Source organism: Cebidichthys violaceus, unplaced genomic scaffold, assembly GCF_023349555.1.
Source record: "Cebidichthys violaceus isolate CVI_PGR_0920_01 unplaced genomic scaffold, fCebVio1.0.p SCAF_23, whole genome shotgun sequence".
NCBI classification, from domain to species: Eukaryota; Metazoa; Chordata; class Actinopteri; order Perciformes; family Stichaeidae; genus Cebidichthys; species Cebidichthys violaceus.
Window position 1 is genome coordinate 323,399 of NW_027176406.1, and position 16,423 is coordinate 339,821.

The 16,423-nt window shown below is 44.5% G+C and overlaps 3 protein-coding genes and 1 non-coding gene across 6 annotated transcripts; 3 read left to right on the forward strand and 1 right to left on the reverse strand.

Moving 5' to 3' along the window:
* kri1 (KRI1 homolog) lies at positions 1–6,787 on the forward strand. The gene is made up of 18 exons (XM_068719142.1): positions 1–178; positions 318–388; positions 495–597; positions 675–774; positions 1,266–1,320; positions 1,410–1,459; positions 1,540–1,657; positions 1,748–1,825; positions 1,914–2,026; positions 2,122–2,350; positions 2,497–2,667; positions 3,998–4,070; positions 4,305–4,402; positions 4,488–4,650; positions 4,744–4,874; positions 5,457–5,521; positions 5,626–5,721; positions 5,825–6,787. Exons 1-18 carry the CDS (start codon positions 94–96, stop codon positions 6,321–6,323), a joined length of 2,298 nt encoding a protein of 765 aa, XP_068575243.1. The 5' UTR covers positions 1–93; the 3' UTR covers positions 6,324–6,787.
* Positions 5,217–5,316, forward strand: LOC137878780 (Z30 small nucleolar RNA). Its single transcript, XR_011103642.1, has one exon. It is a non-coding gene; the product is annotated as a Z30 small nucleolar RNA (small nucleolar RNA).
* A 292-nt stretch (positions 6,788–7,079) lies between the features above and the next one.
* spc24 (SPC24 component of NDC80 kinetochore complex) lies at positions 7,080–10,771 on the forward strand. Of its 3 annotated transcripts, none has more exons than XM_068719170.1 (6): positions 7,080–7,132; positions 7,845–8,058; positions 8,357–8,501; positions 8,625–8,729; positions 9,818–9,894; positions 9,980–10,771. In XM_068719170.1, the coding sequence occupies exons 2-6, from the start codon at positions 7,893–7,895 to the stop codon at positions 10,084–10,086; spliced, it is 600 nt and encodes a 199-aa protein (XP_068575271.1). In that variant the 5' UTR covers positions 7,080–7,132; positions 7,845–7,892; the 3' UTR covers positions 10,087–10,771. The 3 variants fall into 3 exon arrangements, with proteins under 3 accessions (XP_068575271.1, XP_068575272.1, XP_068575274.1); XM_068719171.1 differs by having other exon boundaries at positions 7,087–7,132; positions 7,850–8,058; XM_068719173.1 differs by lacking the exon at positions 7,080–7,132 and adding an exon at positions 7,181–7,434.
* A 1,475-nt stretch (positions 10,772–12,246) lies between these two features.
* Positions 12,247–15,982, reverse strand: s1pr5a (sphingosine-1-phosphate receptor 5a). Its single transcript, XM_068719161.1, has 2 exons — positions 15,638–15,982; positions 12,247–14,918 (listed from the first exon to the last, which is right to left on the reverse strand). The coding sequence occupies exon 2, from the start codon at positions 14,633–14,635 to the stop codon at positions 13,427–13,429; it is 1,209 nt and encodes a 402-aa protein (XP_068575262.1). The 5' UTR covers positions 14,636–14,918; positions 15,638–15,982; the 3' UTR covers positions 12,247–13,426.
* Positions 15,983–16,423: the final 441 nt, after the last annotated feature.

The following is a 16,423-nucleotide window of genomic DNA, read 5'->3' on the forward strand; positions in this document are numbered from 1 at the left end:
CACACGCGCATGCTGAGGCTGGAATGACTTCCCGTTAGTAGCTTGTAGTTTTTTTTAATTGTAGCATAAAGCTATCTCCTTCACATTAAAACCATGTCAGGCAAATCGGAGTTGAAAATCAACTCCCAGTTCGCGCAGAAATATGACAAATACCGGCAGAAAGAAGAGCTACAGAGACGTAAGTGTGTCACCGCTAGCTAACGATGCTAACAACCCAGCGTGGGAAAGCGTAGCGTCAGCTAGCTTTAAATTGTGTTGTATAGGACGCCGTGTTGTTATTAGTGGGTAATATCTGTGTCTCCTGTGTTGTTGTTCAGTGAAGGATCGATACGGAGACCGAGACGATGAGAGCGAGTCGTCTGAGTCCAGCTCCGGAGACAGTGAAGTGGTTAGCATCGCTGCTTCTTCTCTTTCCAGCGACAGATAACTGCGTGTCGGCAACGTGCCGCTGTGTTAAACTCTGTTGACCGGCTGACTTGTATTCGTCCTCACAGGAGCTGGACCCTGAAGTTGAGAGGGACTTCTACAGAACACTGTCACTGCTGAAGAAGAAAGACCCCAAGATCTATCAGACGGACGCGAAGTTCTACTCGGAAGGTGAACGTTGTGTTGGTGTTGCCTTCGCGTTCTCTGCCTCGCGACATCTTCTTAAACAACTCGTCTCAATCTTTCAGTTGCATCCACCGGTGATGAGAAGCCTTCGACCTCAAAGAAGGCAGTGAAGCCCATGTATCTGAAGGACTATGAGCGTAAAGTCATACTGGAAAAAGAGGGGTGAGTGAGCTGCTGATGTGCCAACATGTACTGATTCACTGCAGACACGATGATCTCATTGAAAAGTTGTAGCCTATCAACCATACAGCTACAGGGAAATGTAGCGTTGAACCTTTGATGCTTTGGGTTTGTCACAGATGATAATTTAAGTAAAAGTAAATTAATCACTGCTTGTCCAGTATGGCGCAATATGTACACGATTTGGTCCCATTAACAAATTAAATTGTATTTTGATGACTAGAATGTCTTTTTTTGTGTGTATTAAACACATTTTTATTGTTTAATCCACTTGTCAGTGTTTACTTTCAACATATTGCAAACGTCTTATATGTAGATATGAGGTATCAGTATTGTTTTGCACGTGTCACATAGATTACTTTATCACTTTAAAGCAGACTATTGCTATTTTCCACATTTTTTAGCTTTTATTTTTATACTGTAATCTGATCTTTTACTTCTTTTTTTTTCCTTCTTTTTTTTTTACTTCACAGCAAATATGAGGATGATGACGACAGTGACTATGAGGAGGCTGCCAGAAGAATGGAGGTAGACCCTGTCACCAGATAATTTAGTTCCTTCTGGAATGTGGAGATGCTTATCTGTGTTTTGTTAATCATCGTTATTTTCTTTCAAAGAGAGCTGCCTCTCCGAGCTACATTCAGGAGCAGCGGGAGCTGAAAGACAGGTAGGACTCAAGCAATCTAAAGGCGTCTGGCTGTTTAACTCTATAACAGACTATTAACAGAAACTAAAACCTCTCCTCAGCTTCCGTAAGTTCATCCAGGACAGCGATGACGACAACGAGAAGGAGGAGGAGGAGGCCAGCGAGGGAGCTGGACGATCCAAGTTTCTCACCAGGAGGATCAAAACGCAGGAGGAGAAGGTCAGAAGCTGTTACTTCCCGTCGTGAAATTGAGATGAAAGCACCACAGATCAGGATGAAACTTTTCTCTGCCCCCGTGTCTGTCTGCAGGATAAAGAGGAGGCGGACTATGTGGAGTGGCTGAAAGGCCAGACTGACCTCGAGGGTCCGGAGGAGGTGAAGGACATGGTGAGTGTGTGTCTGGAAAAAAATCGGAGAATGTAAGACAGCTAGCTTTGGTCTTTCTCAGTAATGAGACTGGTTTGTGCTGGGACAGAAATACTTAAGGGACTACTGGAATGACCCGGAGTTGAACGAGAAGGAGCGTTTCCTGAGAGACTATGTCCTCAACAAGGGCTACCTAGACGAGGACGCCAATGATGACGAACGGTACGTTGCCCGCCTGCGTGGTTGTCAGGCTTTATTTTCCCGGTGATCTCTGAAATGAAGAAAACGTAACATGCGAACTCTCCCGACGGCTAAAGGATCCCGACGTACGACGAGGTGGTCCAGGATGACGTGGAGGACTCCGAGGAGGAAGGGGAGACTTTCTTGGAGCAGCAGGAGGACTTCGAGAGGAGCTACAACTTCCGCTTCGAAGAGCCAGACGCTCAGCAGATCAAGACCTACCCCCGCAGCATCGCCACGTCTGTGCGCTCCAAAGACGACCGCAGGAAACTCAAAAGGGACGAAGTGAAAGAAAGGAAGGATAAGGTGTGAATCACGTTTATATATAATTAAAAAAAGCCCTTGGTCCCTCCAGTATTAACCTTTTCTCTCTCTGCTTCCAAGTATGAAAAGCCTTCATTCTTTAGCTAACCCTAACCTATGCTGCTTCCCTTCCCCAAAAACTATTTCAGGAGAAAGAGCAGAAGCGGGAGCAGTTGAAGCAGCTGAAGAACCTGAAGCGGAACGAGATCGTGGAGAAGCTGAAGAGGCTGCAGGAGCTGACGGGCAACGAGGAGCTCGCCTTCAGTCAGACTGACCTGGAGGGAGAGTTTGATCCACAGCAACACGACCAGCTCATGCAGGTGGGTGCATAAACACACACACACACACACACACACACACACACACACACACACACGGACACACCGTTTTTTTTTTTTGCAGGACAGTCATGTTTTTGTGTGCTCACTCAGTTGACCAATAGCTAAACCCCCTTACACTGATTGTCCAATCACAGCTCAGCAATCGTAACCGGCACGTTTTGGATTACTATGCATGTTGAAGCGGTGCGTGCGGCAGTATTTACAGAGCTTTGAGGTTGTTGTCTTTTTGTTTTAGCATTGTCAAATAATTAATTCCTTAAAAAATAAGGAATGGATTAAGTCATGTTTTTTTTTTTTACAATAAAAGGGAGACATGCTTACAAAACGCACCAAAAGAGAATCTATTGTCGTGTCGTCCATGTATGGAAGCTAAGCATCTGAACAGGTTATAGTAGAAACATAGTCTTCAGCTGGTGAGGAGGCTGCCTTTTTTTCATGGGATGTGTAGCGTTAGCACCATAGCATGTATGTAGCCATCAGAGAACTCTTTTACAGAATTGTTCTTTTAAAACAAAAGCCTTTTCAACGAACTTATGAAAGCTAACGTTACCCTAATTGGCTAGCTACATACAGCCTATAAAACAATTTTTGAACGGTCGATCTGCCGCCATTATCAGTGAACTACACCTGTGCTGAGTGAGACCGGAAAGCTTGACAAGCATAGCAACAGTAACTAAGGGGGCGGGGCTTAGCAGATACCCCAATGATAGAGTGAAACTTCATTTTTTTACTTTTTTCAAACTTGTAGATTCTCCATTAATTTGAGTTAAACACTATTGAGTACCATCACGCTGCAGCTATTTTTAGTGTAAGAAGAAAATCCAAAAGAGCCACAGTATTTGGCCAATTAATGTCCAGCTCACACAGGTGTATTGTGTTTAACTAATTAGTAACTAATTAGCCTTCTCAGGAAGGTGTGTGTGTGTGTGTGTGTGTGTGTGTGTGTGTGTGTGTGTGTGTGTGTGTGTGTGTGTGTGTGTGTGTGTGTGTGTGTGTGTGTGTGTGTGTGTGTGTGTGTGTGTGTGTGTGTGTGTGTGCGTGTCCTGGTTCCCTCACAATAAGAAGGTCTCTGGTTTGTCTCTCCACTCGGTTGACAGAGACTGCCACACTCACCCAGCTGTGCTGTGTTTGACTGATTGGACTTGTCCTCAGGGACGTCAGTATGTAGCTTCCTCTCAGTTCAGAGGTTTTAAGCCAAAGGTGACCACCACCACTGTCTTTTACCAAGAACGCACACTCAATTTGTCCTTTTTCTAGTTGCATTTAAACTCATCTGCGACATTTGTTGTTGTTTTTTTTTTGTTTGCAGAAATTCTTTGGTAATGAATACTACGGAGGAGAAGAGGAAGAGAAGCCTCAATTTGACGACGACGAAGTTGAGGGTAAGCCTGCCTTTTCTTCATGTTGGCTGATGCAACAGTGTTGAAACCTGCATGTTTTATTGGAAGGCAGTTGTGCTTCTACATCTTAAGACTCAAAGTTTCTTCTCAAACTCTGAAAGGAATCCTGCAGAGAAGATTCAGAGGAATTGAGTAGTTGTGTAGTAAAGAAATGTTCAGTTTATTGCATCAATGCAGGATAGAAGATGTAACTCATGCCTTGTGTTTGCTCATCAGAGCCCTGGAACTGGGACACATGGACGGGGGAGGACCGAGAGGAGGACGAAGACCAGTATGACGCCTCTGGGCCCCACTGCGAAGATGACCACTTCATTGTGAGTACAACTCACAACGTCATTGTTTGTTTTTTGTCCTGGTAAAAAGAAGCTGTTTGACCAAAAGTCATCCCTTTTGAAACAGATGGACGCGGACTACGACCCCAGCCAGCAGACCGCCTCCAGGAAGAAGAAGCAGAAGGAGAGGAAGAAGATGAAGAAAGAGGATTTGCCACAAATGGGCAAAAAGAAGAAAAAGTCTCACTTCGCAGAAGTCCTCACCCAAAACAAGCCCGTGTTTGACCCACGTAGGTGTCGCCAAAAACCTCCTGCCAACAAAGCATAGCTCTCCTGGGTCCTCCGACATCCAGTCATGTAACTGCAGGCTGTTTGTGTTTCAGAGGAGAAAAGCTTCGAGCAGTACTTGGACGAGTACTACAAGCTGGACTACGAGGACATCATAGACGACCTCCCGTGCAGGTTCCGCTACCGGCAGGTCCTGGCCAACGACTTCGGCCTGAGCACCAACGAGGTGAGACCGCGCACGTCCTACTATGACCGTTCGCTAAGTCCCGCCTCCCTTAGTTATGGTTGCCATGTCTGTCCAGCTTTCAGCTCTCTCAGCACACAACCCAACGTACAATATAGCTAATAGCAGGACATCGTCTCTCCTCCTACGGCCTCATGTCAACCTGTAGAGAAATCAGAAGCTCAATGGTGAGGCTGTGCCTAGTTACAGCTGCGAAGCCATAATTGGACAATTGCATTTTGGGGGGCGGGCTCTAGACAACGGTCAGTCTTGATGTGGTTAAAACCCAAACGAGAACAATGGCTACAATGTATGTCGATGCTGACTGGATGTTGGTTGGTAACGCTGCAGTGATGAGCCTTGAGTGACTGATCTGGTATTGCTTCTCCTTTCGGGGAGATCTCTGACCAGGGAATGACCTCGACTTAATCTTCTCTCTGAGCAGACCACACAGCGGCTAGCGTGAAACCTGTGGCGCAGACGTACACTCTTAAGAAGTCTACGCCTGAGTTGCAAATGACGACCAGAAGTGTTACAGACTGAGTTGTTTTGAACTAATTTAAATACTCTGGTTCTTCCCTCCAGATTTTAACTGCCAACGATAAGGAGCTGAACCAGTGGTGCTCTCTGAAGAAGACCTGCATGTTCAGGTACTGGCTTCTAAATCTTAAAGTGGCCCCTCTGTTCTGTTGTTTTCTGACACTCAGACTGTTTTGTTTTTTGTTTTTTCTTTTGTCCTCTTTTGTCCTCTCAGGTCCGACAAGGAGGAGACGAGTGATTTGAAGAACTATCAAATCAAGGCCCAGAATGAAAAGAGGAAGAAGGAGATCCTGAGCTCTGTGTATTCTGAGTGAGTATAACACAATCAGCTGCACCCCTCATGATGAATCCACCATCACTGGAACAATGCCTGACTTTTTTTTTTTTTTTTTTAAATTGAATTCAATCTACAGGGAAGATAAGGAGCTGGCAGACGGTAAGAACAAGGTGGGGAAGAAGCGGCGCGATCGTCTGAAGGACTCAGAGAAGCAAGACGGAGCAGCAGAGGACGGAGACGCCACCTCCATCATGGACTCTACAGATGAGACGCTAGCACAAGCTCTCAGAGAGGCAGGGGACGAGGCGGAGGAAGAGGAAGAGATTCTGATACCCAAGAAAAAGGTGAAACTGGAAGAGGAAGCCCAGACGGCGGTTACCGCTGTGGAGGCAGCAGACAAAGCTGATGAGGTGAAAAACAGGACTGAGAGGCCAAAATGGTCCAAGAAGCAGCACAACCACGCCGGTGGACGCCTCGTGTCGGGAAGCCACGGGGTGAAGATAGGCGGCCGGGAGTTCAGTAGACAGAGACTGAAGGCCTATGGGCTGAACCCCAAGAGACTGTTCTTCAGACAGCTCGGCAGACAGAAACGAAAAGAACGGCAGAAGGAGGAGAAGCAGAAAAACAAGGCGTGAGCACCGTCTCTGAGATAGCTGCCGACAATACAATCTATAGATTTTTATGGCATAATAGAAATGTACTTCAAGTTTTTGTCGTATTACAGCCTCAAATTTACTTTTTTTGATTAAAGTTGGACATGTTAAATTGCTGGCTCTAATTTGTACCTAAAGTTGTTTATACTCAGTTGAGTATGCAATAAAATAGATTAGGGGATTGATACAACCAACCTGTTTCTCCTGCTACATTCATTTTGTGTCTAGATTGCACAAACTGTAATAAACACACCATTAAAGTTTGTGACAGGTTTCTCACAACTTACAGGTAGTGTGAAAAGATGCTTAGATGTTTATTTTATTCTATCAAATAGTTCCAAGTTGGCAATCACCAAATCGTCGGCTGTCTTATTCTTTCCCAGCTGTTTCAAGCACTTGTGAATGTGAATGAACTGTTCTACATGTATTGATCCAGGTGGGTGAAAGCAATAAAAAGTACACGAGTATAATTGTTTCATTAAATTCTTGTGCAAAAAATACATTCATGACTTAATAAACACAACAGCGTAAAAGTTGTATGTGTGTCTGGACTGCACTAAACATTTTAAGATTTGAGTGCTTCCTGGAAGTCCAGCTGCTTCATAAATTAGAATCGATATATATATATATATTCATATTCATATTCAAATACATGAACCGTTACAATAGGACAGCTACTTCCTGTACAGTAGGTGGCGGTATGAGCGTCCGCCAATGACCATAGAAGAAGAAGAAGCAGAAGACGCGCGCTCAGGAACTGAATTTGAATCCTCACAGGAAAGAGCTGTACGGTACGTCTTCTGTCTGACTTTAACGTAATAACTTATCTTTTCCTCTCAAACATTGCGCTCACTAGTTACTTATAGAGTCGACATTATTGTTTGTAACTTGTATTGCGTGTCTGTAGCATTCTATCATAGTTAAGCTAGCCGCGATGCTAACGTTTCCCCTGCTCGTATAACGTTAGTTGTAAACAAGATAAAGGAAACACAGCGAGGGTTTCATGCATCTTAGCCGATGTGTTATCTACCGTCACCGGTCTGTTGCTTCGACTGTTAGATCATAGATCCAGCATCGGGCTCAGTGTTAGAAGGTAATATACATTTAACGTTAAAACAAACGGTTTTCAAGTGCAGTTTTGTGGTACAACACGGAAATCACTTTTTGTTGGATTTAAGTTAATTTATCTTAAGTTATAGCTAAAAAATGTTAACTTGATGTTAATATACTAAAATATTACTGTGCGTTTTTTTGTAAGTTCAAACAACCAGGCTTTATATTAAGTATCAATCAAGAAGTCAACACTTAACTTGAGTACTTTTTATACTTCCAATGTACTGCTTGAGTGGGCCTTTACATGTTGTCTTTTATTATAACACTGTGGTATTTCTTCCACCACTGGGGACTTTGCTGTTTACATTGTTTGGTTGTTAATTTCTGATGACGATATGAAGCTAACGAGCCTTGTTGACATCCCACTCATTGCCCCTTCATTTGTTTTAGAGTAGAATCTCTCCTCTCGTGAGCTTCCTAGCCGCCGGTGTCACCACAATGGCTCAGGGTCATAAATTCCAGGACTTGGAGGAGACGGGCGAGGTGCTGGTGGCCTTCATCAACAGCAGCCAACCGGAGAAACTGAGACAAGTGAAAGATGAACATCTGGCTCTTTTTGACCATCACTTAGAAACTAAAAAGATTGTGACACAGATTTTAAAAGGCAAGTAATCGGACATTCAATGCTCTATTGTGTCTCAGCTGTCAATGCGCTCTACTTTATGTATTATCACTGCCAAATAAAGAAGAATTGGACGGTATAACTCACTTACAGATGAGATCATGTGGTCCTGGATAGAGTCTAACGTCAACAACAATTAAGAATTTACACTTTGTCTGCATCCAAATAAAATTAAAAAAAATGTTTCAGACTTGGATCCAGTCCTTCTGATTTCCATCTGCAAGTTCTCTCCATCTTTCACTCCTCTGTTATCTCTCCGTCTCTGTCCTCCGTCCCCCAGATGTGGCTCAGGTTGAGGAGAGGGCGAGCCAGATGCTGCTGGACATGGAGGAGGAGAAGACCAGAAGGGACAGGGAGCTGGAGAGCCTGGGGGAACAGCTGAGGCAGGCCACCGCCAAGAGCCAGATGAGCGACTCAGAATTACAGTATCTTTTTTATAAATGCAATGAAAGGAGTCCAGATCTGTTCAGTGTCACTATGGATCCTGTCTTGCTTTATTTGCCCCATTTTTTTTTTGGTCTTTGTTGGCGTCCTTAATCCTCCTCCAGATTTCTGCAGAGAGAGTTGGAGAGTCTGAGAAACACCGAGCACGAGCTGGAGACTCTTCAGAACGAGGTGGACGAAGACACGACCGAGGTCATCCCTTCAGCAATGTGAGTCTCCGATATTATTAGTAATGAAAGGGTCTCTTGTCATCACTGCTTCAGTCACCATGTACTCAATTAAAACAAGCCCACAAGAGATTCTAACTTTTTATATTTCCCTCTGCGCATTTTAGTGTACTTCTGAGATGGGTACAATGGATTGTATACAACATAAATACTTTATAGTTCTAGTGGAATGTAATCCAGTACCATAGCCCTATAATAGATACTGTCTTTGTGAAGGTTGTGTTTAGGGAGTCATTCGGTGCTGTGTTGATAAGTGTTTGCTGCTTTTGTCCATCACATATCATTGGGAACTGAATTTCAAAGGCAAAATTAAAATGGTAATTTGAATTTCATGTCGTCAAATCATTACTGCTCAGGATATAAACCGTGTATTACTCCTGTAGACGGCAGTGAACTGCTCCTCCACACACACACACACACACACACACACACACACACAAACACACAAAATGAGTTGGCACATAAAACATTAAGCAACCTTCTTTTTGGAAAATAAATCCTAAAGTTAAAGGGACAGTGTGTAGCATCATCCTTTTCCAATTCTGCCGTAACGTTGGTTGCAGAGTGCAAAAAAAACGTGGCAACGCCGTTGGCCTCAATCAGGACCCGCCATCGCCATAACAACACTTCTTTAGGAGTGACATGGAGGCTGGTGATACCACGGATTTTGCACTCTGCGGCTCACGTGGCAGCAGTTTCACAAGCGTTTCAGAGAAGTACGGTGGCCTTCAGGCAACGTTGCATAGTGCTCTCTCTAGAGCCAGTGTTTGGTTTGTCCGCTCTGGGCTACTGTAGAAACATGGAGGACTCTGTGAAACCAGCTGCTTGTGTAGATATGAAGGACTCATTCTAAGCTAACCAAAATACATCAATTCTAAGTTTCAGGTGATTATACACCAATGAGAACATAGTTATGAATATTATATTCCCCGTTTTGCTAATAGGTCGACCAAAATGCTGGAAACTGGACCTTTTTAACTTTGAATTGTTTCACTACGCTACGTTGCATTTGGCAGTTGCAAGTAGTTTGATGTATTTTCTGATTTTGGTTTTTACTTTTCCCTCCACAGATATGTGGCTCAGGTGTACTACCTCATAACCAAGATCAAGTGGGAATATGACACACAGCCCAACGTCCTGAAAGGAGGTACGGTTCTGTTTTCTGTTGTCATTTTTTTCCGCCCTTATCGTAAGATGTCTCCGGGTCATCAGTCTGTTTTCTCTTCCTGCAGTGCACTACGGGGCGGACCTGGCGACCCCCATCAACATCGACACCGCCACGCGATCTCGGAGCGACGTGAGCGACCAGCTGTGGGGCTTCGTCAGCACCGAGTGGTAGCCGAAGGATGGCCGTGTTGTCAGAAATGATGTGTACGTTATTTATGTTTGTCTGTAAATGTCTTTGTTTTCTGCTGTCCTATACAACACATGTACTGTTTATACTACATGGACTCGTCAGAGCGTTTTGTGGTCTGGGACCAGGCTGAGTGGGGTGTGGGCCACTAGATGTCGCTGCAGAACTACCGTCTTGTGTTTTTGTAAGAACCTACAAGGTTTTGATGACTCCTTCTTTACGCAGTTTTGTAAAATAGGAGTTTTAGTTCCATAATTGGGTTACAAGATGAAAACTGCGCAAAATTCTTATGCTGAGGAAAACTGAGATGCTGTTAAAAGCTTTAGAAGAGGCATGTAGGTGGATTAGTCAGACTAGTTTAGACCAGTGGTTCACTACTGGTTTTATCATCTCTGTCAGGTGAGCCAGATCCATCAGTCCTGCTCCAAATGTCTTCTCATCAATGGATTAACATCTGTGTGTTTATCACTTTTAATTACATAAAATGTGGATATTATCTATTTTTCTTACCGTCATTGTTTAGGTTGCTTTTTGCCTTTGCACCACCACAGGCAGGAGCTATCCATACATTTAGCTCACTAGGCAACTGCTTTTTTATTGTTTCACTTGTTTCAGCCATACCATTAGCTATGTTATATGTTTATTCATTACTTAAAGAATTTCAACCTTACTTTCAGTTATCCATTTCAGTCATTTGTTCACTTTTAGGGCGCTTCTTTAACTTCTCTGCCTGCTTGTCAGCTGCAACATGTGGTGACAACAGACACACACACACACACACACACACACACAGATTTGTTTCCCCTTTTCACTGTTGTTTATTTTCGGCCCTAACGCAAATATCTGGATATATATATATAGTTTTAAATCACATCTAATTATTAGTTTAGTTAGTTAAGTCTAGTGGATTAGTTGACAGTGGATTGATGGTTTAGGATTATGTAAGCTTTGTATGTAGTCAGAAATGTCATTATTTCCATACACACCTCTAAGTGTTCAACTATGATGTGTCAAAATCCAATAGTGATGAGTTAGCAAAATAGAGAGGCATCACTGATAGTACCCACTTTGGTGAAACACTATGCGTCGTGTATATATATTTTACCCATAGGCCCACTCTGCTGAGAACTGAAACTCCTTCCTTCTTTGAAAAGGAGTCACTCTCTCCGCTGCAGCGCTGCAGCGTGGCGTTTTGGTTTTCGGAGTGGGCGGGACATCATGTGTCGGGGCGGCTCGTTCTCACACGCACTATCACTCTGAAGGCCCACCGACGCGTGGTTTCCTTACGGTAAACGGGGCGACGGCTAGCTGCTCCTGCAGCGTCATCTAAACCTCAGCCACACACATCACACATCTTACCAAGTGGTTAACAAGTGGTTGGTACGGAGGGAGGGGTTATCTCAGTCAGGCCTGTTGTCAGCCTCTACTCTCCTTTCATCTCTTGGTGAAGTCCCTCGTGTTTCAGTGCCCTTTGTACTTTATTCCCTGTTAACATTGTGCATCGTAAAGCAGCACATAGCTAGTCTAGTTTCAGTATTGATACTTTACTTGCTAGTACTTATAGTACTAAACATCAACTAACTTGGGACATGGTATAGCTGAAGGTAGGCCTCAGTAAGCGGTGGTGCAACCTCATTCTGAGACTCTCATTGAGGTGAATTAAGACTCTCTGTGTGTCAACAAACTTTTCACTTTTTAAGCTTCACAAGAATATCATTTACTGCAGGGCCGTTCTGCTCACTCAGTGTTTATCCACGTTTTACATAGACATTAATAAAAGTTAATTTTTTTATATTAAAATGATAAATCAGATTCACATCTCCTAATAGCTCATATCAGCAGGCATTACTAAGATTTCATGAGATAAATATCACACAAAAAACTTTTTTTTTTTTGTCTGAATGTGTGAATAGATGTACTTTATTAGAATGTAATTTATATTGTTTGGATTTTTCTGCAGTTTATTCTACTCTGTATTTAGAACCACAGCAGTGATTACTCCGTGTATATATATATATATATATTTATATATATATTTATTTAAAGTTTTGTTCGGCAGTAAGAAACGAGAAGGACGTCCCTCAGACATGAACCACTGAAATAAAGGCCACTGTTAGCAGTGAAGAATATACACAAGGCTCCATGTAAACTTCATTCACATATGTTTTATTCAGTGCACATATTAAAAAAAAGTGACATCATAACTTAAGTGAGGTTTTTACATTACAAAATGCAGCTCAGAAAAGGCTATATATATATTTACAAAGTATACAAATCAGTAAATATATGTTGTTTTTTCTCTTTACATTTATACACAATATTACAGTTGGCAAAGTATCTATTTTAATGTTTCGTAACCACAATGAAATTCTCCAGACTGCACTTTGAAGCCCACGCTCTCTGTCATCTGGGCTTCGACAGATTGCTGTTGTGTGGTAACAAGATTACATCTGCACTCGTAACGAAGACAACAGATTTGTATCATTTCATGGTGAACGTTCTCCAGCGAGAGAAACAAGCTTTGTTTGTCCACACGACACAGCAGAGCGCTGCGCTATACTAGTGAAACCAAGAAGGCTCCAACCAGCCCCCCATGTCGGGCTTTATTGCCTTCTAGTCCTTCATCGTGTGTCGCTACATATGTTGAGGGGGACCTCCAGAGCTGCAAACCGCCCCTCCGCATGACGTCTTCAGCGGGCCCCAGGGCCGCCGAGCCTCTGATCTGGGGCCGTGGGGGGGGGGCGGAGCCGCTGACCAAAACTCACATGGCAGAAATTACATGGGTTTGGCAGCAGATTTTGGGCGTGGACGCTCCGTGTTCGTAACAACGTATCATTACAACGCTGCGCCAGGAGAGGAGATAAGGGGAAACCTCCCGCCTGGGCTTTGGCCCCAGTCTGTCAGATGTGCGGCGCGATTGGTTCGTATTTATGTGAAACCGTCTGCCCGCACGTTCCTTTGATTTCATTTCATGTGGAAAACTGACACTGATAAAAAAATTAAAAAAAAAGAAGAAATGTTTTCCAGAAGGAAAAACCTCTGATAAATACTGACCTTGTTGTCTAAAAGATTAAAAAGTAATGCTAGTTTCTCACAAGAAACTGCCACCCAAGGCGCTGACCTTTCTGCTTTTTGTGATTATAGAAAACTTTAAAAGTTAGTCTTTCTCCCAAAAACTTCAATCACACATCACATCGAGTTTATTCAGCTTAATGCCAAAACTCTGGCAGAGTGCAACCTGAGTGCGCCTGTCGAAAAAGGTTCACTTGACTCCGTCTAGAGGGAAGTCTCAGTCCTAATGCTTCCTCTCAACATGTGTGCTGTGTCATGTTTTAGACATCCGGGGGTAAATGGCCTTGACGGTCGAGGGCGACGTGAAGTTCCCGGAGGACACTGTCGTCTCCAGTCCCTCCAGTCGGTGAGAGGCCACGTCGGCCTTGCTGGTGCTGCACTCCAGGAAGGGCATCCCGATCTTCTTCACCTGCCCGTCTTTAGTCAGCAGGCAGTGTCGGCAGAGCAGCCGGAGGATGGCCCTCCTCATGTCCTTGCTGGTCAGGGTGTAGATGATGGGGTTGAGGAGGGAGTTGAACATGGCGATGCCCAGGAAATAGTCCGCCTTGAAGAGCACCCAGCAGCTTTTGGCCGGGCAGCAGAAGTCCAGCAGCAGGAGGATGAAGAGGGGCAGCCAGCACGCGATGAAGACCCCCAGGACTATGGTGACCGTCTTCAGCAGGGCCATGTACTTCTGGGACTTGCGGTAGAGGCCCTTGCGCTGCGGGACCGAGGCCAGGCGGTGGGTGTTGGCCTTGACGATGCGGAAGATGCGGACGTACAGCACCACGATGGACATGAGGATGGCGCTGAACACGGTGATGCAGAAGAGGATGTAGCTCTTGGCGTAGAGCGGGAGCACCGTGGAGCACTGGTCCAGGCGCCCCATGCAGTTCCAGCCCAGGACGGGCAGGATGCCCAGGATCACGGACAGCACCCAGCTGGCTATGATCAGGGCGAACATCCGGCCCTGTTTGTTCCCCTGGTACGGCTTCATCCTCACCATGGTGACGTGGCGCTCGATGGCGATGGCCAGCAGGCTGATGACCGAGGCGGCCAGCATGATGAACACGCCCCCCTCCCGCAGGAACCACAGCACCGGGGTCATGCTCATCGTGTTGGCGCCGGACGTTATGATGTTCACCATGTAGGTGAAGCCCGCCAGCAGGTCAGAGAGAGTCAGGTTGCCCAGTAGGTAGTACATGGGCACGTGGAATTTCTTGTTCTTCCAGATGGCCAGAAGCACCACGGCGTTCTCGGCGACGATGAGCAGGCAGACCAGCAGGAAAGCGATGGCCTCGGGTTTGAGTCCCTCCTTGTACTTGTTCTCCTGCAGCTTGCCCGTGAAGTTGTAGTGCTCCAAGATGACCGCGTTGCTCTGGTACTCGCGGAACATGTGGAGCAGGTTTCCTGTGGAGGGGGTCATGGGGATGGCGGACGGGGCCACAACAGCATAGGCAGCATGGAAAGACTCTGTGGCCATTGTTTGTGCTACTTCCACAGGTAGATGCTTTTTTTCTTCAACTTTTTTCTTTTTTATCTCAAGATTAGATCCACGGTGTCACACAGTCACAAGAATGCACAGGTTGTGCATTCTTCCTTTGGTTATTTAAAAGGCTGTTCTACGCAGAGGAAAACGTGTTCCGTTTAAATGCTATCAAATAGGATTTCCTGTGGTTTTCTCCTCCAAAAGTCACCTCTTCTTCTTTCTTTTTTTTCTTTTTTTTAATGCCCGGGCTGCGCGCTAGGAGGCGATGAGAGCCAGCCTGCGTGAGAGACAAGAGGAGGAGAGTGTTAGTGACGATAACAAACAAATAAACACCATAATTAACGACAGGAAATGGAGCATTGGATTAATGTGCAAAACCATCTCCAATACCCAGAATACATGCAGAGGATTACACTTTTAATAGCGATGATGTCTACATGATTAATGGGGGGGGGGGGGGGGGCTGTACGGAACATGACCACTTGCAGCAATAACTTTAGGCGACAATGGGAGTAAATTATGGAAAACATTTTCAAAGTCTGCAGTTTTAATTATTATTTTTGTTTAAACCTATAGTGCCAGTGTTTACCTGACAATCAAAATTCAAACCCACCCATTTGTTTCCAGTATTAAACGTGTGGGACAAAACAAATACGAACTAATGAGCTATTTATGTGTCATAATGCGTAAATACGCATGCTTTGTTTGTTTGGCAAATTTAACTCGCAGACAATTAGATGCAGTTTACTGATGAATCATTACTTTACATATAAGTCCATGTTGTAATTGGTATGCATACAACAAAATCAAATGTGCGGCTCTATATGCAGTATAAAGTAAAAGAAATATCCACGGTAATGATGCCGCAAGAGTTAAAAATGACTATTAGCGCACAGAAAATCTAATTGCATCCCCGAGCAGCACAGACGCGCTTCACGACCCTTTACGCATCATGCCGGACCAACATGGTTAAAACGTAACTTTTAAGAAACGCACCTGTAGAAATACGTGTAAATATCCAGAGGAACCCTCAACAGCAGCGGCAGCAGAAGTAGTGATCCCACAGCCGGAGAGGAGGAGGAGGAGGAGGAGGAGGACGCGGTCTTCAGTGGCTCACTGCGCCACAGCGACATGAGAGTGCGATGTGTGGAGCAGGGCAGGACTGAACACGCAGTGGGTTTGGTCTATGATGTTGTCTAACTTCAACGATTTTCCTCCTCCTTCGTCTGACCTTTTTTTCTTAACTGATTTGCCCTCAGGAGGAATTAGAGGTGGATGACAGATTATGTGTTGAATAAGAAGAAGAAAGTGAGATTTTCATCTTATCGTTCAGTTTGCCCACAGGTACTGTTCACATGAGTGTGGTTCTTCTTGTATTTGTGTGTATTCAATATGCTCAGTGCAGTGCAATTATAGGTTGCTCTTCAGGTTTGTCAGATTATGTGGAAATATCTCTCTCTCTCTCTCTCTCTCCCCCTCTCTCTCTCTCTCTCTCTCTCTCTCTCTCTCTCTCCCTCCCTCCCACACACACACACACACACAGTCCATACATGAGAAACATCACACTCAGAAGTAAACTCTAAACTAAAAACCACGAGTTCATTTGTCAGTGGAAAAATAGCAATTTGCGAGGCAGGTGCAGCTGGATTCGCTTTGCGGGCCAGAAACCCCAGATTTCAGAGCAGAAGTAACTCAGATATGCAGCATCTGTAATTATCTTTCAGCTCACTTTTTATTTTATTTTTAAAACAACAATTTTTTTTGGCAGACGTGCCATTTGTA